This window comes from Macaca mulatta, chromosome 6 (assembly GCF_049350105.2).
Source record: "Macaca mulatta isolate MMU2019108-1 chromosome 6, T2T-MMU8v2.0, whole genome shotgun sequence".
NCBI classification, from domain to species: Eukaryota; Metazoa; Chordata; class Mammalia; order Primates; family Cercopithecidae; genus Macaca; species Macaca mulatta.
In genome coordinates, this window is record NC_133411.1 from 63771976 (window position 1) to 63795576 (window position 23601).

At 39.6% G+C, this 23601-nt stretch overlaps 1 protein-coding gene across 2 annotated transcripts in view; it reads right to left on the reverse strand.

The window, feature by feature from the left end:
* IL6ST (interleukin 6 cytokine family signal transducer) overlaps window positions 1-22407 on the reverse strand; it is a 57521-nt gene extending 35114 nt beyond the window's left edge. Inside the window, exons 1-4 of one of the 2 annotated variants that reach the window (XM_078003636.1) lie at window positions 22198-22407; window positions 10938-11025; window positions 4410-4488; window positions 477-570 (exon numbers count right to left, since the gene is read on the reverse strand). Coding sequence is in view for 1 of the 2 variants with exons in the window: in NM_001265991.1 (NP_001252920.1) it covers window positions 4410-4473 (64 nt within the window). In the remaining variant the exon portion in view is untranslated. 2 annotated transcript variants of the gene reach the window in all.
* Window positions 22408-23601: the final 1194 nt, after the last annotated feature.

The window sequence follows — 23601 nt, forward strand, 5'->3', positions numbered from 1 at the left end:
GAGCCCAGGAAAAATTAAAAAGTTTTTGCAGTCAAAATTGTATCCCCAAATGGAATCCCAGGACCTCTCATAAAGCTGGTAAAACCCAGAGCTGGAATGTGTATTTCTTTGTTTCAAACTTATAATGTGGCCTGTTTATATCATCTTGCTGTTATTTATACATGTCTACTGTAAATCTTAGTGCATATATTACTCTCAGTTTCCAATAGTATGGTCCTTCATCTAGTGGAGAATCTCTACTAAGTTACTCTGTGATACTGGGTCAGAACTTACAACTCCCTAGACATCACTTTATTCTTTGGCAAAATCACTTGTTAAACTTTCTTTAAAGTAATTATAGGGACGTTAAATATAAAATATACTCTAGAGTACTAAAAACATAAGATATAATTAGAGACTCAATATGATTAATTTTTACACACAGAATAAGAGAAATATTAAAAATGGGCAAATGGGTTGGGCACGGTGGCTCACACCTGTAATCCCAGCACTTTGGGAGACCGAGGCAGGCAGATCACGAGGTCAGGAGGTCAAGGCCATTGCGGCTAACACGGTGAAACCCCGTCTCTACTGAAAATACAAAAAATTAGCCAGGCGTTGTGGTGGGCACTTGTAGTCTCAGCTACTTGGGAGGCTGAGGCAGGAGAATGGCATGAACCCAGAAGGCGGAGCTTGCAGTGAGCCAAGATCACACCACTGCACTCCAGCCAGAGTGACAGAGTGAGACTCCATCTCAAAAAAAAAAAAAAAACAAGGGCAAATGTTCCGTTTTTCAAAGTGAGACACAGCTTCACTAAAACCATCCCATGCCAAATTAATTCCATTTTATAGGGCTACCAGGCTGAGATTAAATTGTAAAAAGAAAGTATTTTAATTAAGAAAGGTACCTGACAAAGTTATTTTGAATGTTTATAGGGCAAGATGAAGAAGTGTGAATTAGAATACACTATAACTGAGTTGGACGCAGTGGCTCACATCTCTAATCCCAGCACTTTGGGAGGCCGAGGTGGACCGATCACCTGAGGTAAGGAGTTCTAGACCAGCCTGATCAACATGGTGAAACCCCATCTCTACTAAAAATACAAAAGTTACCCGGGTGTGGTGACCCGCACCTGTAATCCTAGCTACTCAGGGGGCTGAGGCAGGAGAATTGCTTGAACCTGGGGGGGCGGAGGCTGCAGTGAGCTGAGATTGCGCCACTGCACTCCAGCCTGGGCGACAAAACAAGATTCCATCTCAAAAAAAAAAAAGAGAGAAAAAAGAAAAAAAAGGAAAAAGAATATACTGTAACTAATATTACAATGAACATTAAGATATTACTATTTTGCTACTTTTATAGGTTCATACTCATATTTATATTTGATTACTCATATATAAAAATATTGACTAAGAAAAAAGTCAATCAGAGGGTAGTCTTAAGTAGAATATGCTGAAGTGCATGCCCTCAATTCTTGGAGAAGACTGTATTTTAAGAATGGCCACACCTACATATTTATCCCATCCCACATATTCTTCTTACAATGTCACGCATACTCTTTTCATGAAGAGGTGGGGACTGCATTTCCCCAACCACATCAGATCTGTATGGGTGCCTTGTGTTCACTCCAGCCAATGGAGTGCGCTATGAGACTTCAGAGGCTAGATCATTAAAAGAATACAGACTCCAATTAGCTTTCTTTCTCTCTCCTGGGATATCTGCCTTTAGAACCCAGTCACACATTGTAAGAAAGCCAAGGCCATAAAAAGAGGCCACGTATGGTGTTTTGGACAATGGCCCCAGCAAAGCCCTCAGCCTGCAGATACCATCAACAACAGATATATAAGCGAAGGAGTCTGCAGATGACTCCAGCTCCCAGTTTGAATATTGCAGCTGAGGCCCCAGACATTGTACAACAAAGACAAATAAGTCTGATTGTGCCTGCCTATCTATAGTCCTGTCCTACACAAACCATGAGAGATATTATTATCATTTTAAGCCTTGAAGATTTGGAGTATTTGTGAGGGACCAACAAGTAACTAATGCAGTCCTGTTATTTTCAACATTTTAATCCACAACTTGGGAAAAGACAGACACACGTGCTTATCAAATTAGCAGAGGACAGGACTACAAACAGCTGCTGACACTTCAGATGAAAATGTTGGGATTCAAAACTATGTTGAAAGAGTAGAACAACAGGCTAAAACTTATAAAATGAAATTAGCAACCGAGGAAATATACTCTATTTAGGTAATAAGAAACATACATAGGGTGAGGGAGAACTAGTTTAAGAGTAACTCATGAAAAAACCACCTGAGAATTTTCACTGATCACTAGCTTAACATGAAACAAGGGTATATCTCAGCTACCACATAGTTACATAACTTTACAAAAATGATGTTCACATCAAAGTAAGTATGAAAGCCACTGTAGTCAGACTGGTTTTGGTATATTACATTTATTTTTTTCATAAAGAACCTTTTATTCAAAGACAACAAAAACCTTTATAATAAATATGCAGTAACTATCATTTTTATAATGCTTATTGTAGGCCAAGCACTGTCCACGTTTCCTCTATATTAACTTATTTTTAGTTGTTTTTTGAGACAGGGTCTCACTATGCCACCCAGACTGGAGTGCAGTGGCACAATCTCCACACACTGCAACCTCTGCCTCCTGGGTTCAAGTGACTCCCCCACCTCAGCCTCCCAAGTAGCTGAGACTTTCAGGCATGTGCTACCAAGCCCAGAATTTTTTTTTTTTTTTTTTTTTTTTTTTGAGACAGGGTTTCACTGTCACCCAGACTGGAGTGCAGTGGTGCGATCTTGGCTCACGGCAACCTCCACCTCCCAGGCTCAAGCGATTCTCCTGTTTCAGCCTCCTGAGTATCTGGGATTACAGGCGTGTGCCACTACCGCCTGGCTAATTTTTGTATTTTTAGTAGATATGGGGTTTCACCGTGTTGGCAAGGCTAGTCTTGAACTCCTAACCTCAAATGATCCACCCAACTCGGCCTCCCAAAGTGCTTGGATTACTGGCATGAGCCACCATGCCTGGCCTCTATATTAACTTCTTGAACCCTCACTAATAATCCTAGGAGGTAGTGACCATTATTATCACCATTTCATAGATCAGGAAATTGAGGCACAGAAAATGACTGACCAAGGTCCTATAGCTAGTAAGGGGGAGAGCTGGAATAGTATTATTTATATACACACACACACACACACACACGTACAGGTAAGTATTTTTCACGAGACAGGGTCTTGCTCTGTTACCCAGGATAGAGTGCAATGGCATGACCATGGCTCACTGTGACCTCGAGGTCCAGGGCTCATGATTCTCCTGGCTCAGCCTCCAGAGTAGTTGGGACTAGAGGCGTGACATGGTTTGAATCTGTGCCCCCACCCAAATCTCATGTCATATCATAATTCCCAGTGTTGGAGGTGGGGCCTGGTGGAGAGGTGATTAAATCATAGGGGTGGATTTCTCACTTGATACTGCCTCGAGATTGTGGATGAGGAATGAGTTCTTGTGAGCTCTGGTCATTTAAAAGTGTGTAGCACCTTCCCTTTCTCTCTCTCTTCCTCCTGTTCTCACCATGTGAGATGCCTCACTACCCCTTTGCCTTCTGCCATGATTGGCTACTTCCCAAAGCCTCCCAGAAGCAGATGCCACCATGCTTCCTGTACAGCCTGCAGAACTGTGAGTCAATTAAACCTTTTCTTTATAAATTACCCAGTCTCAGGTCTTTCTTTATAGCAGTTTGAAAATGGACTAACACTTGGCTAATTAAAAAAAAAAAAAAAGAGATGGGGCCTTGCTTTGTTGCCCAAGCTGGTCTTGAATTCCTGGACTCAAGTTATTTTCCTGCCTATGCCTCCCTAAGTTCTGGGATTACAGGTGTAAGCCACCATGCCCAGCCAGTATTCTATTTTAAATGTAATACAGGCAACTAAGTGAAGAATCAGTAGGGTAATCAGCATGCACAGGGTTAAAAGCCAGATCCTATAGAATGACTGGATATCTGGGTAACTGTAGTTTGGGGACGAGGACTTAAGAGACGCAAGAAAGCAGCCCTTCAATACTTAAAGAGCATGTAGTATGAATGATGTAAAATTTAATAAGATTTAACTAATTTTCTCCTGTTTACTGAAAAACAGAACAACCCACACACTTTTTTCCTTCCCCATTTTAAAGTTATTAGTATTGATATACAGCATTTAAGATTACTGAATGACTGTTAACAACTCAAATTATACAAAAACATTATTGAGAATATTTTTATTAAAATCAATTTAAGATATTATTCTCTCGATTATCCTAGAATATATGAACATAATAATTAAACATAAGCTTAATCATATAATAATATAAAAATATATATACCTAATTTGTGAAGTTAGAAGATAGGGTATTTCATGAACCTTACCTATTGATTCAGTGGTGAGAAAAATAAACAAGGCTTGCACTACCCAAGTCTGCAACGTCAACATCTTGTGCGGATATTTCTGCAACAGACACATGTAATATTACTTTTAATGTTTTTTCTCTTATATACACATAATTTAAGATACAATCTCGTTTCCATGCTGTAGCTATGTTTCTAAAAGGTGGTAACATTCTTACGCGAATGTAGAAAACTTGTCTTCACATTATTTTTCTTTATTCCCACTGAAGTTATGGCTACGGAAAATACTGCTAGAAAACATAATCTATACTTTAAGGTTAATTAAAAGAGATATCTTGTTTCTTATGTGAAGTCCTGTATTAGTAAATAACTGTGAGGTTAAGAACTTCAGAGTGACAAATTTCTACATGGCAAAACTCACCATAATATGTCTCCTTAAAAGATACCTGACAAATGGAAAAAGAAGTCTGTAATTCATAGCACAGTCAAAAATTTTCCCTGATATATAAAGAATGCCTACAAATCACTAAAAAATTCTATCACCTAATAGAACAACAGGCAAAAAGATTTGAATAGTTTATAGAAAAGGAAATACAAGTAAATCAAGCATACGAAAAGATACTTTCAACCTCACTCAAAATGAGAGATTAAAAATTGTAACTATTCAGATAGGAATGCAAAATGATACAGACACTCTGGTAAACAATTTGGTAGTTTGTTACCTAGTTAAAAGCACACCATAAGACTTGGTATTTCCACTCCAAAGAGTGTACTCCCCAAAATAAAAACATATGCCCACACTAAGACTTATACTCAAATGTTCACGGCAGCTTTATTCTTAAGTCACAAACTGGAAACAATCCAAATGCCCACCAAATGCTGAATGTATAAACACACATCCAAACAGTGGTAGAGGCATAGAATACTAATCAGCAAACAAACAAAAAAAAAGAGTATGAACTAGTGATAGACGCAGTAGTATAAATGAATCTCAAAAGCATTACACTGAATAAACGAAGCCAGACACAACAGGCTATATATTGTATAACTCTATTTACAGGAAATTCTTTTTTTTTTTTAAGAGATGGGGGTCTTACTATGTTGCCCAGGCTGTCTCAAACTCCTGGGCTCGAGTGACCCTCCTGCCTCGGCCTCCCAAAGTGCTAGGATTACAGGCATGAGTCATTGTGCCACTGTGCCTCGGAAATTCTTGATACGGCAAAACTAAGGTGACAGAAAGCAGATCCAGGGTTGCCTAGGGCTGAGGTAGAGGCGGCACATGTAAAGGGGCATAAAGGAAATCTGGAGTGATAAAAATAGTCTATGACTTGATTGTGGTGGTAACTATAAGACTCTATACATTTGGCAGGGAGCAGGGGCTCACGCCTGTAATCCCAGCACTTTGGGAGGCAGAGGTGGGCAGATCACTTGAGGTCAGCAGTTCAAGACCAGCCTGGCCAACATGGTGAAACCCCATCTCTATTAAAAATACAAAAATTAGCTGGGCATGGTGGCAGTTGTCTGTGATGCCAGCTACTCTGGAGGCTGAGGCAGGAGAATCGTTTGAACCCGTGAAGCAGAGGTTTCAGTAAACCTAGATCACGCCACTGGACTCCAGTGTGGGCAACAGAGCAAGACTCCTGTCTCTCTCTCTCTCTCTCACACACACACACACACACACACACAAATGAGCCAGGTGTGGTAGTGTATGCCTGTAGTCCCAGCTACTCATGAGGCTTGAGGCAGAAGAATTGCTTGAACCTGGGAGGCAGAGGCTGCAGTGAGCTGAGATCGCACCACTGCACTCCAGCCTGGGCAACAAAGAGAGACTCTATTTAAAAAAAAAAAGACTACATTTGTCAAAATTCACTGAATCCTGTGTCAACTATTTCAAAGGCACTGAGATTTTACCTTTCTTTCAAGCTAACAAATCAGCCTACCACAGTGTCATGGATACTGGCAAAAGGCATGACATTTTTGAGTCAGAGACAAAGGACTGTATTACTCATAACAGTAGTCAGAGTATCAGCATCTTCTTGTGCCAGCTGCTTGAGTCCCAACTGCCACAGGGCGTTGTGAAGTCAGATGACACCTGAACAGGCTATTTCACAGGAAAGACAGACAGACCTTAAGTAACCCCAGACTTGAAAAATGTGCAGGAAGCATATCTGCCGTTTACTCTAGAGGGAGACATTATCTCTATCTTTGAAGACTGTAAGTAAACCTGTCCTTTGCTTCATGGCTCTGAAAGTCTACCTTCCAACATTCTTTAAAAGGTTAAGTTGGCCGGGCATGGTGGCTCACGCCTATAATCTCAGCGCTTTAGGAGGCTGAGGCAGGTGGATCACGAGGTCAGGAGTTCAAGACCAGCCTGACCAACATGGTGAAACCCCGTCTCTACTAAAAATACAAAAATTAGCCAGGCGTGGTTGTAATCCCAGCTCCTTAGGAGGCTGAGGCAGAGAACTGCTTGAACCCGGGAGGCGGAGGTTACACTGAGCTGAGGTCACGCCACTGAACTCCAGCCTAGGCAACAGAGCAAGACTCCATCTCAAAACAAAGTTCAGAAAAAAGGCAGCCATCAGGGTTTTTGCTGATAAGGAATGCAGAAATGTTAGACTCGTGGGTTTCCTATCAAGTTGTAACTAAAAAATGGTGAATTTTATTGTTTATAAATTAGACCTTAAAAACAAACAAAATCTGCCCAGATACGGTAGAGCCAAAAGAAATGAGTGCTTAATACCTCCAAAGACATGTACAAGAATGTTTACAGAAGTTTTATTCAAAATAGATGAAAAATAAAATCAACCAAATATCTATTTAAACACTAGGATGAATTATGGTATATTCAAGTAAATGAATCACAGCAATGAAAAAGAGTAACAGATACATGCATCATGGATGAATCGCACATATAATACAGAATGAAAGAAATCAGACAGGCTGGACGCAGTGGCCCACACCTATACTATCAGAACTTTGGGAGGCTGGGGGGAAGGACTGCTTGAGGCAAGGAGTTTGAGGCCAGTCTGAACAAAATAGTGAGACCCTGACTCTACAAAAAAATTTAAAAAGAGAAAAAGGCAAGAAAGTATGCTCTGCATGATTTATTTTATAGAAGTTCAAAAAGAGGCAAAAGTCTACCATGTTTGGTGAGAGGTCAGAGCCGTTGTTTTCGTGAGGAAGTGTATTTTTATAAAAGGGGACATTCTGGGTACCGACCATGTTCTTTATCTTGATCTGGACAGTGATAAACTCACTGAGCTGTACACTTATGAGTTCTATTTTACAGTATGTAAAAAAAGGTAAACAAATCAAAAATCATCCCAATACCATTCTTACATATTATTGTTGGTAAAATATAAAAACCCAAAAGGTATCAACAGGGTGTTATGAAACTAAGCAATAAAAGTATTGTTACACACTACAGGTTATAGTGTAAATTGGCATAGGCTTCCCAATACATTGTGCACTTTAAAAACTGTCAGTTTTGTTGTTTGTAAATTAGACTTCACTTAAAAACAAAGAAAAAAGCTCTACCCAAACAAGGCAGAGAGCCAGTTTGGCAGTATCAATCAAAATTAAAACACACACATTTGAATCTAATGATTCTACTTTATCCTATAGATATGAATAAAATAACACAGGTACAAAGTTATTCACTGCATTGTTTTTAATAGTAAAAGACTGAAAAAACCTAATTATGATGGGACACTAAATTATGGTATACCAAAACCAAGTAAATGTAAATACTTGTAGTCATTAAAAAAAAAAAAAAAAGAGGACGCTCTATATGTACAGAAACATAAAGTTATCTAAAATATACTGTTACATTGTTAAGGTACAGAACAATGCATATGCTGTTATTTGCGGGCAAAATAACACACAAGAAAACAAAACACACATTCGTTTCTTTATATATGCATACACTATCTCTAGGAGGATAAAAGTTCAAATACTGGCTGTGACAGGGTATTTGAGAGATCAGGGTGGGAGGGAGACTTTCCACCATATACTCTGCAGCCTTCGAATGTTGACCACGTGAATCTTTAGTACTTATGCAAAAAATAAATTTAAATTAAAAAATACTTAATGTTGGCTAGGTGCAGTGGCTCGCGCCTGTAATCCTAGCCTTTGGGGAGGCCGAGATGGGTGGATCATCTGAGGTCAGGAGTTCTAGACCAGCCTGGCCTACATGGTGAACCCCGTCTCTACTGAAAATACAAAAATTAGCTGGGCGGGTGCCTATAATCCTAGCTACTTGGGAGGCTGAGGCAGGAGAATCGCTTGAACCCGGGAAGCGGAGGTTGCAGTAAACAGAGATGGCGCCACTGCACTCCAGCCTGGGCAACAGAGTGAAACTCTGTCTCAAAAAATAAATAAAATAAATAAATACTTAATGTTGAAACTATTGGGTACTATGCTCACTAACTGGGTGACAGTTCAATCGTACTCCAAACCTCAGCATCACACAATATACTCATGTAAGCTGCACATGTACTCTCTGAACCTAAAAGAAAAGCTAAAATTATTAAAGACAAAATACTTAATGTGTAATTTTTTTCTTCTAAATAAAACTATTAACTCTTCTTGAGAAATGGCTTCCTAGTTCTACACTTGGAACACAATATTGTTTTATTAAATATACATACTAACTTGATTTTATGCACTCCCTAATCATGTAACAGCTTGCCAGCATGCCCAGCTAATTTTTTAAAAAATTTTCTGTAAAGACGGGGGTCTTACTATGTTGCCCAGGCAGGTCCCAAACTCCTGGCCTAAAGTGATCCTCCTTCTTTGGCCACCTGAAGTGTTGGGATTACAGGTGCGAGCCACTGTGCTAAACCAAATGTACTATATTCTTGCAACAAAGCTGCTCCAGAACAAGAGGTCCATGAAGAATTTATGATTACTTCAAAGCAATTAGATTTGTTTGAGTAGTACCATGGAACACAAGTAAAGGGAACTAGGCAAAGGTAGATTTCACATTTCACATTTAGAAAGTAATCTTTCCTAATTTTTAAAAGATTGTCATGGAGAGGTGATGAAGAAACATCTATTATGGGACTTGATTTCATAGTCCAAACCTAAGAGATGAAGACACAGTAACACTATATAAAATATTTTATGCAATACAGTTAACTTCACTTGGGGCTTGTTTAAAAATTGACAGAATTATGGCCGGGTGCGGTGGCTCATGCCTGTAATCCCAGCGCTTTGGGAGGCCGAGGCAGGCGGATCACAAGGTCAGGAGTTCAGGACCAGCCTAACCAATATGGTGAAACCCCGTCTGTAATAAAAATACAAAAATTAGCCGGGCACGGTGGCGTGTGTCTATAGTCCTAGCTACTCAGGAGGCTGAGGCAGGAGAATCACTTGAACCTAGGAGGTGGAGGTTGCAGTAAGCCAAGATCACGCCACTGCACTACAGCCTGGGCGACAGAGTGAGACTTCATCTCAAAAAAAAAAAAAAAAAAAGACAGAATTGACAGTACTTTGCTTACTTTTTCCCTCCTTTCCTTCTGTTGACACCAATACTTAATTTAAAATTCTATTAATAGCACTATTGCCTCACCTCTTGCAGAGTTTTCTAGGCATATATTATAACCATACATTGTATACACTATCTTTCCTTGAAATCTGCAGGTTACTTGAGAAGCTTCTATGAAGCCAAAACCTAACTAGTAACCATAAATACAGGAAAGATTATTTCTGAAAACCAAATGCTGTAATCATTCCTCAACTATGGTGATATAACATGGTAGTGTGCAGAAAGGAGCTAGACGATGTATAACAAGTATTGCTACTTTTAATGTTAGAGAAACAAAGTTTATAAATGATTTACTTAAAATAGAACAAATTCAAGATTATCCCTATAGTTGTTCATTCGCGTTTCATTTCCGTATATTTTCTCAAGTGGGAGAAAAAGCAGTAGAGTTACAATTGATAAATATTTAATGGTTTTTATAAAACCTTATAAATTATTTTTGTCACCTATGGATTGTGATTTTTTTTTTCATTTTCTAACTTAACCTAAGGATGAAATAAAAAGCATGAATATACTTAGATTTACATTGCAGGTGAAAATTACATTGTATGTCAATATAAACTTTATTACTATGGTAACATTACTATTACAATTGTAGAATAGTATATGAACTAAAATTGCCAAATAGAAAGGCCAAATAATGCTTGTTGAATGAGTAAGTTGAGTGGGGATCAAGATGAAGAAAATTTCTATATATCTTTCACGGTACAGTGTTACTGTGAATGATTTGCCAGAAATTGGTAATACCTACACTAAATTAACTAATTATTAGTTTTTAAATTATCCAATTATCCACATTCTGTTCTCTTCCATTAGTATCAATTATGAGTTCATAACAATTAACACTAAGATACTATTTTATATTACACAAAATGTTTTCAAATAAATTATTTTACTTTAGTCTCCTAATATCCTAAAGAATTAGGTGAGTAGGGCAGGGATTATTTATTGGAACTTTACAAAACAAAAAATCAAAAATTCAGACAAGACCAATTACTTACCCAAATCACAAAATCACTAAGTGAAGGAGTAGGGATTTGAAGCTAAGTCTTCTGCTTCTAAATGTCATGCTTTTTCCATTGGGTTTCACTGTAAAGAGAGGAGAGTCTTGTTCAGAAGGCTGGCTTTGATAATTTTATTACATAATATGTATACTTTTAAAATCCCCATCTGCTCTTAGGCTTTCAGGTTTGCAGTAAGTATCCCACTTTAGATATGTTCTGAGCTTCAGAATAAAATAAACCCATAAACACTTGTATAAGAGTATTCAAATATCCTAGTGCTTTTTTTTTTTTTTTTTTTTTTTGAGACAGTGTCTCACTCCCATCACCCAGGCTCCAGTGCAGTAGCACAATCACAGCTGACTGCAGCTTCAACTTCCTGGGCTCAGGTAATTCTCCCACCTCAGCCTCCCAAGTAGCTGGGACTATGCGTGGCACCATCATGCTTAGCTAATTTTTTAATTTTTAGTAGAGATAGTGTTTTGCCATGTTGCCCAGGCTGAGCTCAAGCGGATGTGACCATCTCGGCCTCCCAAAGTGTTGGGATTACAGATATAAGCCACCACGCCCAGCCATACTGCTATGATTTGATATATACTTACAAACATTATTGGCTCACCCACACCTAATGCAAACTTCCCTGATGTCTATGTAATGTCACAGAAACATGAAAGGAACATTTATGACAGAAGGAGTTCTTTAACAATCACATCTTTTTTCTTCTACTAGCACTAAATTAAGCCTGCTAACAACTATTCTATGTAACCAGAGATAAAAATTCATTTTAAGATTTGTTCACTTGAATTCTAGCTTAAGTACTAGTGCTCCTCTTTGAAGTAACTTGAAACTTAGGCAAGGAGTTGAATCTTCCATTATTGTTTCATACACATTAAGCCTTTGATATAACTTAATAACACATAAGGAATTAAATTTATAAAAATATTTTTTAAATGTCTAACGAAAAGAAATTGAAAAAATGCCATGTGAAAGTGCACTATAATCCCACCAAGAGATAACCACTATGAACATTTTGGTGGATATTCTTGCAAAATTTTCTGTACATGTATTATATAACTTTATATTGTATAAATATACACTTTCCTATTTTACAAAGATGAAATCATATTAAGTGAGAAATGTTTTATAACGTTTTTCACTTAACACTATATAGTGGACATCTTCCTAAGTAAATATTAATATATATGGAATAATTCCTTGTAGCCTTTGCTCAAATTCACCTCCTCATAGAGATCTTCCCTAACCACCCTGTGTTGCCTACACCCCTTTCCTGTTTGTTTGTTTGTTTTTTTCCTACAACACTTAACACCTTCTAAAACAGGCTAGCAAACATTTTCTATAAAGGGCCAGATAATAAATATTTCAGGCTTCACGGGCTTTAAGTTCTCTCTTGCAATTAGTTAACTCCATTATTAAAGTGCAAAAGCAGCCATACACAATATGTAAATATTAAGTGGGCATAGCTATATTCCCATGCAATTTTATTTACAAAAATGGCCGCAGCTGGATTTGGCTTATGGGCTATAGTTTGCCAACCCCTGTTCTAAATACAATACAATTAACTTGATTTTCTTGTTGTTTGTTACGGGCTGAATTGTTCCCCCAAAAAGATAAGTTGAAGTCTTAACCCCAGTACCACAAAATGTTACTCTATGGGCAGATTTAATTGGATGTTATATTGGAGGATAATAGGCCTTTAGTACAATATGACTGGTGTCTTTAAAGAGACAGAGCCAGGAAGAATACCATGTGAATACAGAGGCAGACATCGGAGTTATGCAGCTGCAAGCTAAGGAATGTCAAGGACTGATGGCTACCACCAGAAGCTAGGAGAGGCAAAGGAAGATTCACAGAAACATGAAAGAGTTTCTGTGTTACATTAAGTCCTAGCCTCCAAAACCTTGAGAGAATAAATTTGTTACTTTGAGTCACCCAATCTGTGGTACAGGTTGAACATCCCAAATCTGAAAACTGAAATGCTCTAATTCCAAAACGTTTTGCACTCTGGCATTCTGGATTTCAGATTTTAGGATTTGGGATGCTCAACTGTAAGTATATAATGCAAATATAACACAATCTGAAAAAAAAATCCAAAATTCAATATACTTCTGTTACTATTTCAGATAAGGGATACTGTAACAAAGGGATGCTCTATCACAGCAGATCCTAGGAAACTAACACATAGTCTATGTCCCCAAAATAAAAGGTAAGTGAAGGGTGGAATGGCTAGGCCCTATGGCAGGTGTGTGCTTGGCAATATCTTCTTTGGTGATGTGTCTGTTCAAACATATTGATCAACTGGGTTTCCTGTTTTCTTATTAAGTTTTTAAAGTTCTAAGAAGATACTCTGGCCTTTATTAGAAAATGGATTATTGCATTCTTTTCTTGTATGCTTGCCTTTTCATTCTTTTAACAGTGTCTTTTGAAGAACAGGAGGTTTAATTTTAATAAAGTTCAATTCATCAATTTGTGTTTTTGATGTATCTAAGAAGTCTTTGCTTAATCTAAAATCACAAAGGGCCCGGTGCGGTAGCTCACACTCGTAATCCCAGCGCTTTGGGAAGCCGAGGTGGGTAGATCACCTGAGTTCAGAAGTTTGAGACCAGCCTGGGTATATGGTGAAACCCTGTCTCTACTAAAATATTTAAAAAATTAGCCAGACATGGTGGTGCACATCTGTAGTCCCAGCTACACAGGAAGCTGAGGCAGGAGAGTTGCTTGAACCCGGGAGGCAGAGGAGGATGCAGTGAGCAGACATAGCATGACTACACTCTAGCCTGGGTGACAAAGTGAGACTCCTTCTCAAAAAAAATAAAATATAAAAAATAAAAATAAAGTCAAAAAGGTTTTTTCCTATGTTTTATAGTTTTAGAGTCATTTGGGTCTCAATTATTTTAAGTTAATATTTATGTATGGTGTCAAGCTGAAATTTGAGTTATTTTATATATATATGGATAATTATTTCAAAACTATTTGTTGAAAAAACTATCCTTTCTCAAGTGAATTGCCTTTGCGCCTTTGTTAAAAATCAGCTGTTCACATAGGTGTGGGTTTATTTGGGTACTCTCAATTCCAGGGTGGGCAAGCTTTTCATGTATGAGCGAGGGGGTAAATATTCTAGGTTTGTGAGCCATAAGGTCTCTACTGGAGCTACCAATCTACTGTTATGACACAAAAGCAACCATAGAAAGTACATAAACAAACAGGGGTGGTTGTGTTCTAACAGTACTTTACGAAAACAGAAGGTAGGTTGACTCCTACTCCATTTGTTCCACTGATCAATTTGCTTATTTAAATGCTACCACCACACTGTCATGATGACTGTAGCCTTATAAATCTTGAAATCAATATGCTGTGTGCACTTAAAAAGCACTGCTGTTGCTGGTAGAGTGTTACATAAATGGCCATCACATGAATTTGGTTGATAGTGTTCAAATCTTAGATATCCTTACTGATTTTCTGACTATCATTGTTCAAAAGGGATATTGAAATCCCTGAGTATAACTGTGTATTTATTTCTCCTTGCAGTTTTTACCCTGTGTGTTTTGAAACTATGTTATTTGGTAGATCCTCTTGATAAATTGACCCCTTTATCATTAGGAAATACCCTTCTTTACCACTAGCAATATTCTCTCAAATCTACTTTGACATTACTATAGCCAATTGTGTCTTATTTTGATTAGTGTTATCATGATATATCCTCTCCCATTCTTTTTTGTTTAATCTGTATGTTTCTTCATATTTAAGTGGCACAGGTAGGGGGGAGGCTGCATGTGATTGTAGCCAATCTGATAATCTCTGCTTTTCAATTGGATGTTTAGACCATTTACATTTAATATAATTTGTGATATGATTAGGTTTAAAGCTATCAGCTTCATATTTGTTTTCTACTTGATTGTTCTTTGTTCCTATTTACTTTTCTGCACTTATTTTTGTTCATTATTTTTTATTTTCTTTTCCTTGTTAGCATTATAATAAGCTATAATTCTTTGTTTTCTTATTGGTTGCTTTAGGTTTATAGTGTACATCTTTAACTTCTCACAATCTATCTTCAAGTAATATTATGTCACCTCATGCATAGTATACAATAGTATACTTCCATTTCTCCCCTCAGACCTTTGTGTTATTTTAGCATACATTTTACTTTTGCATATATTAAAACTTCACATTGGTGGCTCCCACCTGTAATCCCATCACTCTGGGAGGCCAAGGCAGGAGGATCACTTGAGCCCAGAAGTTTAAGACCAGCTTGGGCAATATAGTAAGACTCCCGCCTCTACAAAAAATAAAAAGTTAGACAGTTGTGGTGGTGCATGCCTATTGTCCCAGCTACTTAGGAGGCTGAAGTGAGAGGACTGCTTGAGTCTTGGAGGTCGAGGCTGTAGTGAGCTGTGGTTGCACTACTGCATTCCAGCCTGGGTGACAGAGTGAGACTGTCACATATTTACTCATGTGGTTACCATTTCTAGAGCTTTTAATTTCTTTTTATAGATCCATATTTTCATCTGGTATCACTTTCCTTGGCCTGAAAAACTGCCTTTAACATTTTTTTGTAGTGTGGGTAGAGAAAAGCCTAAATAGATTTGAAAACAAAACCAAAGTGTGAATGCTAAGAAGTATTTAGCCTAAAATAACAAGCACAGTTCCAAGTGAGAAAAGATACTGCTAATTACTATATTAACGGATCAAAGGAAAATGACAGGATCATTCCAACAGATGTTTGAAAAGCATCTGATAACACTCAACATTCAACAACTGTTCATTTAAAACTTAAAAATAACAACAAAGTGTCAGAAAACTAAGACTGAAAGAGACCATCCTTACCTTGGTGAAGGATAACAAAGAAGATACAGGAACTGTAGTACCAGATTGCCTGTTCAAATTTCAGGCCCTATATTTTAACATCTTAGGCAAGTTTTTAAATAGCCTTCACTTTTATTTCCTTTATCTGTAAAAATGGGGTACCACCACCATCTACCCATCTTGGAATGTTATGATTAAATAACTCAATATACATAAAGCGCTTAGAATCATTTGGCTCATTGTAACTACTCAATAAAAGGTTAACAGCTGTTATTATTAGTGCAGCTTTTGCTGTTGCTGCCACAGGTACTACTACAAGAAACCCATAAGGCCAGGCATGGTGGCTCACGCCTGTAATCCCAGCACTTTGGGAGGCTGAGGCGGGTGGATCACAAGGTCAGACCAGCCTGGCCAATATGGTGAAACCCTGTCTCTACTAAAAATACAAAAATGAGCTGGTCATGGTGGTGGGCATCTATAGTCCCAGCTACTTGGGAGGCTGAGGCAGAATTGCTTGAACCCAGGAGGCAGAGGTTGCAGTAAGCTGAGATTGCACCATCACACTCCAGCCTGGGTGACAGAGTGAGACTCTGCCTCCAAAAAAAAAAAAAAAAAGGAAGAAAGAAACCTATAATAAGCATCTATAGGTTTACAGATAAAAATCAGAAGCATTCCTATTAATGTCAGGATTCAGACAAGATGCTTGAAGTCATCACTTATTCACCACTGCTCCAAAGGGCTTAAGCAAAAATATAATAAATAAGATCTAAAAACGGAAAATAAACTGTGAATGATATGATCATCTATCAAGAAAGAGTGAGAATCACATGACAAACTATTAGGACTATTAAGAATTTAACACAGTAGTCAAACAAAACATCATCAAAAAATAGCTCTCCAGCTGGCGCGGTGGCTCATGCCTATAATCCCAGCACTGCGGGAGGCCGAGGCAGGCAGATCACCTGAGATTGGGAGTTCCAGACCAGCCTAACATGGAGCCCGTCTTTCCTAAAAATAAAAATTAGTCGGGAGTGGTGGTACATGCCTGTAACCCCAGCTACTCAGGAGGCTGAGGCAGCAGAATCACTTGAACTCAGGAGGAGGAAGTTGCAATGAGCCGAGATGTCGCCATTTTACTCCAGCCCAGGCAGCAAGAGCAAAACTCCGTCTCCAAAAAAAAAAAAAAAAAAGCTCTCCTACATACCAGTAATAACTAATTAGAAAATGTAACAGAAGGCTGGATGCAGTGGCTCACGCCTGTAATCCCAGCACTTTGCGAGGCCGAGGTAGGTAGATTTCTTCAGCCCAGGAGTTCAGACCAGCCTAAGCAACATGGCAAAACCCCATCTCTATAAAAAATTAAACAAAAAAAAATTAGCCGGGCATGGTGACGCATGCCTGTAATCCCAGCTACTCAAGAAGTTGAGGTGGGAGGATCACTTGAGCCTGGGCTACAGAGGCTGCAGTAAACTAAGCAGCCAAGATTGTGCCATTGTACTCCAGCCCAGGTGACAGTGCAAGACTCTGTCTCAAAAAAGAGGTCTCGCAAAAAAAAAAAAAAAAAGTCTAAAGGTAAACATAGCACTGATTGGCAAATGAATAGACAATTAAATCAATGGTACAAAACAACAGTTGTGAAAGGCTTCAGAAACACTTGTGATATACATAGTCAAAATGGCTACAGTCTCTTTTTTTTTTTTTTTTAAACTGTGGCTATCTGGTATATCTTAGTAAGATTTAATAAGAAATCAGTTAGTTGATTGACTGTGAATAAGAGCTACATCAGTTTCTTTTTTTTTTTTTTTTTTGGGACGGAGTCTCGCTCAGTCACCCAGGCTGGGGTGCAGTGGCCGATCTCAGCTCACTGCAAGCTCCGCCTCCCGTGTTCATGCCGTTCTCCTGCCTCAGCCTCCCGTGTAGCTGGGACTACAGGCGCCCGCCACCGCGCCCGTCTAAGTTTTGTATTTTTAGTAGAGACGAGGTTTCGCCGTGTTAGTCAGGATGGTCTCGATCTCCTGACCTCGTGATCCGCCCATCTCAGCCTCCCAAAGTGCTGGGATTACAGGCGTGAGCCACCGCGCCCGGCCAGAGCTACATCAGTTTCTATGTAACCAAATAATGTAGTTGAATTCTTTCCTTTATCCTCTTTCTTGTCTCCTTTACTGAATTCTCTGCTAGCTTTTATCTCCGGGCTATGAAGGCAGCAAAAGATAAAAGTATTGGGCATCAACTTTTCTTTTTAAATACCAACTTCTTTGAAGACATATGACTTCAACTACTACCTTCAAACAAAATAATTTCAAGAATTCCGGCTTGGATCTTTCTTTTAATTCCAGTTACATTTCATCTTCTTATTCTGTCTCCGAGTCTTATCAATTTAAGAGGTCTAAAACCAATACACACAGATACATGCTCATGAACACATATACACATAAATGCCCACACTTTTCTTTTAACACTTTAAGTTCTAGGGTACATGTGCACAACGTGCAGGGTTGTTACATATGTATACATGTGCCATATCGGTGTGCTGCACCCATTAACTCATCACTTATATTAGGTATATCTCCTAATGCTATCCCTCCCCCATCTCCCAACCCCACGACAGGCTGGTGTGTGATGTTGCCCACCCTGTGTCCAAGTGTTCTCACTGTTCAATTCCCACCTATGAGTGAGAACATGCGGTGTTTGGTTTTCTGTCCTTGTGATAGTTTGCTCAGAATGATGGTTTCCAGCTTCATCCATGTCCCTACAAAGGACATGAACTCATCCTTTTTTATGGCTGCATAGTATTCCATGGTGTATATGTGCCAATTTTCTTAATCCAGTCTATCATTGATGGACATTTGGGTTGGTTCCAAGTCTTTGCAATTGTGTATAGTGCCGCAATAAACATACGTGTGCATGTATCTTTATAGCATAATGATTTATAATCCTTTGGGTATATGCCCAGTAATGGGATGAATGCCCACACACTTTAAAAAGTCACAAGGACTTACCGTTTTTCCCTATCTACAAACAACTTATCCTCTTCAACTGCCTAAGTCAGTGGAGTCCATCATTTCTCTCACTTATCCCGTACATTTTAGCTTTTCTCAGTTACAAATCTTATCCTGTCTTCTTTCCCATAATATCTTTTCCACCCATCTCTTCTTTTTACCCTCTACCACAAACTAACCTAATTTGGACATTGATCAACTCACTAATTTCATCTGTGTTCCTGCTTCCGGTTGTTTTCCCCCCTCCCAAGCATTCTCAAAATTGTTGGTGGATCACTCTCTCTAAAACATAACTAAACCTGTCATTCTTTTCCTCAACAGCTTTTTAAAGGGTGAATAATAATGCCAAATATTTTAACTATTTAAGAACCTAAAATTTTGGCTTTGGTGTGCCTATCCAATCTATCTTTTCCAATATTCAAGTTTCTCTATTCTAAAAAAAAAACAAAAACAAAAAACCTTTCCTCTGACTTCTCCCTCGAGCTACCTTACTACTATACTTCTAGAGAGAACTGCTTGCAATTGCAAGCAATCTAGCTTTTACTCCAATCATGCTGAAATCATTCTTGTAGCTTCCAAATTGCAAAGCAAATATTTAAGCTCCTCATTTTGCTTGACCACACCACGCCATTTATAATTTGGTCTTATCTTTCATCACTCCCTACTAACCATCCCTGTAGACTCAGCAAACCACTAGACTTTCTCTAACATACCTTGTTCTTTCAGTTTGTGCTTCTACATGTATTATTCCTTGCCTCTACAATGCCTTTCCTGACTGCTGTGCACTACAAACTGCTTATGAAATATCATCTTTTCTATGGAATTTCCCCCCACTTCATAAACATCTTTGCTCTCAGTGTACTCTCACATCGTTCCCTAATAGGATTCAGAACGCTGCACAGTAATTGTTTCACGTATCTTGATATCCTCAGAATCTAACATAGTTTGAGGCATCTAGCGGACAATTAAGGGTGGGTTTTTAAAGACTTTCTGGTATGATCTTATTATTCTATCTACTCACTGTTACTCAAGTATACTGGATGAAGGGGCAGGATGTATCATGGTTAAGAGGTCAGATTCTGAAGCCAGGCTATGTATGACCTTTAGATCTACCACTTAGCTGGGCAAATTAATTAACCTTCTTGTGCCTGGGTTTCTCTAGGTGTAAAAAGAGGATTATTATCCTATTATTATTAGACTTACTTCATAATATTATGAAGATTAAATGCCTTAATATGGGCAAAGTGCTCAAAATAGTGACTGGCACAACATAACCACTAAATATATATCACCTGTTTTAATTAATAGACCTTAGTTATTGCTGATTCTTTCCACAAGTTAGTCCTATATTATGTTCTATATTCTCCATTCTATATTATGTCCTCCATGTGCTATATTATAAATGTGCTCTCTTCATTTTTCCCTTTATCCAAATCTTACCTAGGTTTCAAGGCCAACTTCTGGTAAATCCTTTGCTCATTCCAATCCTTAAATGTTCATTCCAATCCTTAAACGATCATTCCCTAATTTTAACATCTACAGGATTTTCTGCATCACTCTGCATTTAATTAAAACTGCTTTGATTCCTTGTAGTTTTTCTCGTATAAGTTTGTCAATTCAATTGTTAGAAACTCTTTGAAGGTCCTGATTACATCTCCTGCACCTTTGTGAGTTCCTATAGCAGGTAGTAATTGCTTAGTATTTGCTGTGTAAAATAATAAAGCACAATAGGAACCTCAACTCTGATCGTTCTGCCTTTGCAATCAAAGAAAGGGAGACGGCTGTGAGAACATTCCATGCTTCTCCAGGAGCCAAGCTGCAAATATATTAGGGCCAGAGAATTCTGACTCCCATTAAAATGAGCAGCTCTGAAAGAGGGAGGGGGGGAACCCTTCCTGCCACTGTAGAGGATTTATGGGTAGCCCTTAAGTTCCCAACCCAAATTGTGGCACTGGGTTTTTTATGAGAAATGTGTCAACATGACAAAATGATTCAGAGCACAGGATTTGGAGTCACACAGATCTAGGTTTCAGAGGGACTCCTGTTTCCTTCTCTATAAAGGGAACATTTTAACACCTACTTCACAGGTATTTAACTTTCATCCTAACACTGAACTGAAGTGCAAAGCCTTGGAAACAAATTTAAATAAACTGAAAACACTGCAATTCACAAATAAAAGTGAGAACATTTTTAGTTACATAAGAATATATTATATTAAATTAGGTGGCGGGAGTATTTATAATAATCTAAATGGCCTGTGAGAAAATTAAACTGGCATTGTCAATAATACATACTTGAGAAAAAAAATCCCACTACAAAGTTTGTCCTTTTTGACATTTTCTCCTTCCTGTAATTTTTTCTTTCACTCAAGATCAAAAATGTTCAAGATTATCCCCAAAGATAAATAGTTGGGCAAGTTGGTTCTATAAATGTAGTATTTCAGTTCATAGTTCAAAAATACTTCAAAATAGGAATTAACATGAATTTAAGAAATTAACACAAGACAGCTAAACTGATGATCTGAGTTCGTAATTTCAAATTAAGATTTGTTCCAACTTGAAGCTGGCAGTCATACAGTTTAAACGGTTTGTTAACAGCACTGACAAAAGCAAATACCACAATCTTTCAGAAAATTCACCCTGAAATTCTAATAACTAGTTATTTTAAGGCAGTATAATTGTTGGTATACTTCACGAAATGCGTTTCCTTCTGAAGGCAAAAAAAAAAAAAAAAAAAAAGTGACAAGTCTTATTTTTAACCTGTAATTTTTTTTTTCAGTTTCGGATTATGAAATAAAATGCTGTTCATCCACTGAAGGACAGACCCTTGCTTCCTGGACTATCTTCAAGCTTAGGTCGCAGGAGCTAAAATTTTAAAAACAGATTTGTTCTCCTCGGGATACAGTGGGATGTGGAATTCGTTAGGAATGACAATTATTAATAGAAGAGATCAAAAGAAGGAAAGAAATGTTAATAATGTTTACAAGCATTGTGAACTTTCAACAATGTTGAAACGTTACGATTTCAAGATTTTTTTCATCTGGAAAGGAAATCCACCTCGAGAATAAAGACAAGTGCGGAGCGAATAGAATTTCAGGGGAGATGTAAAGGGGATTGGGAAAAACGTGGGATCTGGTAACAAAAAGGGGGGTTTGTTCTTGAAGGGCGTTCTGCGGGGCGGGCGTAAGAGGGGTGCGTGCGTGCGCGTGGGTGAGGTTTGTACTCAGGGCTGAGATAATCGAGGTGACAAAGTTGTGGAAGTAGAATTCAGAGGTGCGGGAGCAGGGAGGGGAAGGAATGTGGGGATTTCCAGGCTGGGCTGACAAGTTCCGGGCGCTGCTCTCAGGAGGAAGGGAGGTCTCCTCGAGTGCCAAATAGCCCGTCCGCAAACACCAACCCTCTCCCTCCAGCTACGCGGCCCAGCACCCGGTCCCTCCTCACCTCAGGCCGCGCCGCCTCGACCCTCCGCGTCTCCACAGCGCACGAAACCCTTGGCGCCAGGCTGGGCCAGAGCCGTCGGCCTGGCAGGCGCGGCCCCCGGTTCAGCTGCACCGGGGCGGCCCAGCGCGGCTCCGCGGGCCTTTTGGCTGCTCGCCCCGGCTCCGGAACGCTCGCGGATCCTTCTCCGCAGAGGTAGCGCGCCGCCCCAGTCCCGCGGCGGGGCGGGGCGCTCCCCAATCCCGCCCAGCTGCGTCCCCCGCCGGCCCCCTTTGCGCCTCGCCCCCAACCGGGACCTAGGCGCTGATTGGCCCCTGAGAGACCCTTTGCGCCCAGGCATTGGTCCAGCGGCCGCCCGTCGACGAGGGGGCGGGACTCCGAGGGGTAGCGATTCCCGTAACGCGGCTCCCCGCGTCCCGGATTCCGGTGGCTGCGCCCGCGTCGCCTCTCCCAGACTAGATCGAAGGGTTCCCCCCACCTCCCCTCTGTGGGCGGAAAGAGCGGAATGTTCCATTTTTCTGTGGAATAACGGGGTCATGAACTGAAGCCCGGGTGCTGCCCGCTGCCCGCTGCCCCCGCCCTCCCTTCTCGCCAGGGCGCCTGCGGCCTCTCTTCGCGGCCTTCCCCTAGGGACTCGGAGCGGCGAGGGACCGCCTGGCTCCCTTGGGGACGGGGGAGGCGTGGGAGCCTCTTGGGGAAAGTGAAGAGCTCGGTGGCCGTGACTCCGCACGAGACTGCGGCAGATTGTGGCGGCGGCTTCGCTCCAAGACTTATGTAAACGAACCTTGCCACAGTACTTTTTTAAATTAGTAAATGAGTTTGGGTGCGATTGATCAGTGAGCCCCAGAGCTGCTGGCCTACCAAGCGACTGGTGTTTCTTTGCGGTTTATACCTCCCTGTTTATGGTAAAAAATACCGGGTAAAAACCTATTCATCCCCCCTCTCCACCCCGCCTCCGCCCCCCTCTTTCCCTCAGGAAATGGACTTAAAGGCTCACGATGTTTGTTTCTCCCCAAAGGAAGACGAGAATCTCGAGTTAAAAGATAAGGCGTGTGCATGCGTGCGTATGGGGTGTGTGAGTGGGTGTCTGTAAAAGTAAAGAAACACCCAAAGGTAGAGGCTTTTGTGGAAGAATGAGAGGATATAAGAAGGAAATAATGGTTTAATGAACTTGAATTATATCTATAAATGAACAATTATAAAGTTTTTCATTATATTGAGGATTCAGATAGAGTAAAACGTAGATCGAATTATAATCTCTTAGTTGTTGATCAGGTAATTTATAAAAGGGAAAAGTGGGCCTCCTAACAGTCGCAGGCAAACTAGATGGTGCTACAGCTGATGTGTTCAGCTCTTGCTGCTCCCTGTCATCCTATATCTAACCTATAGATTGTTACCAGATTGCAT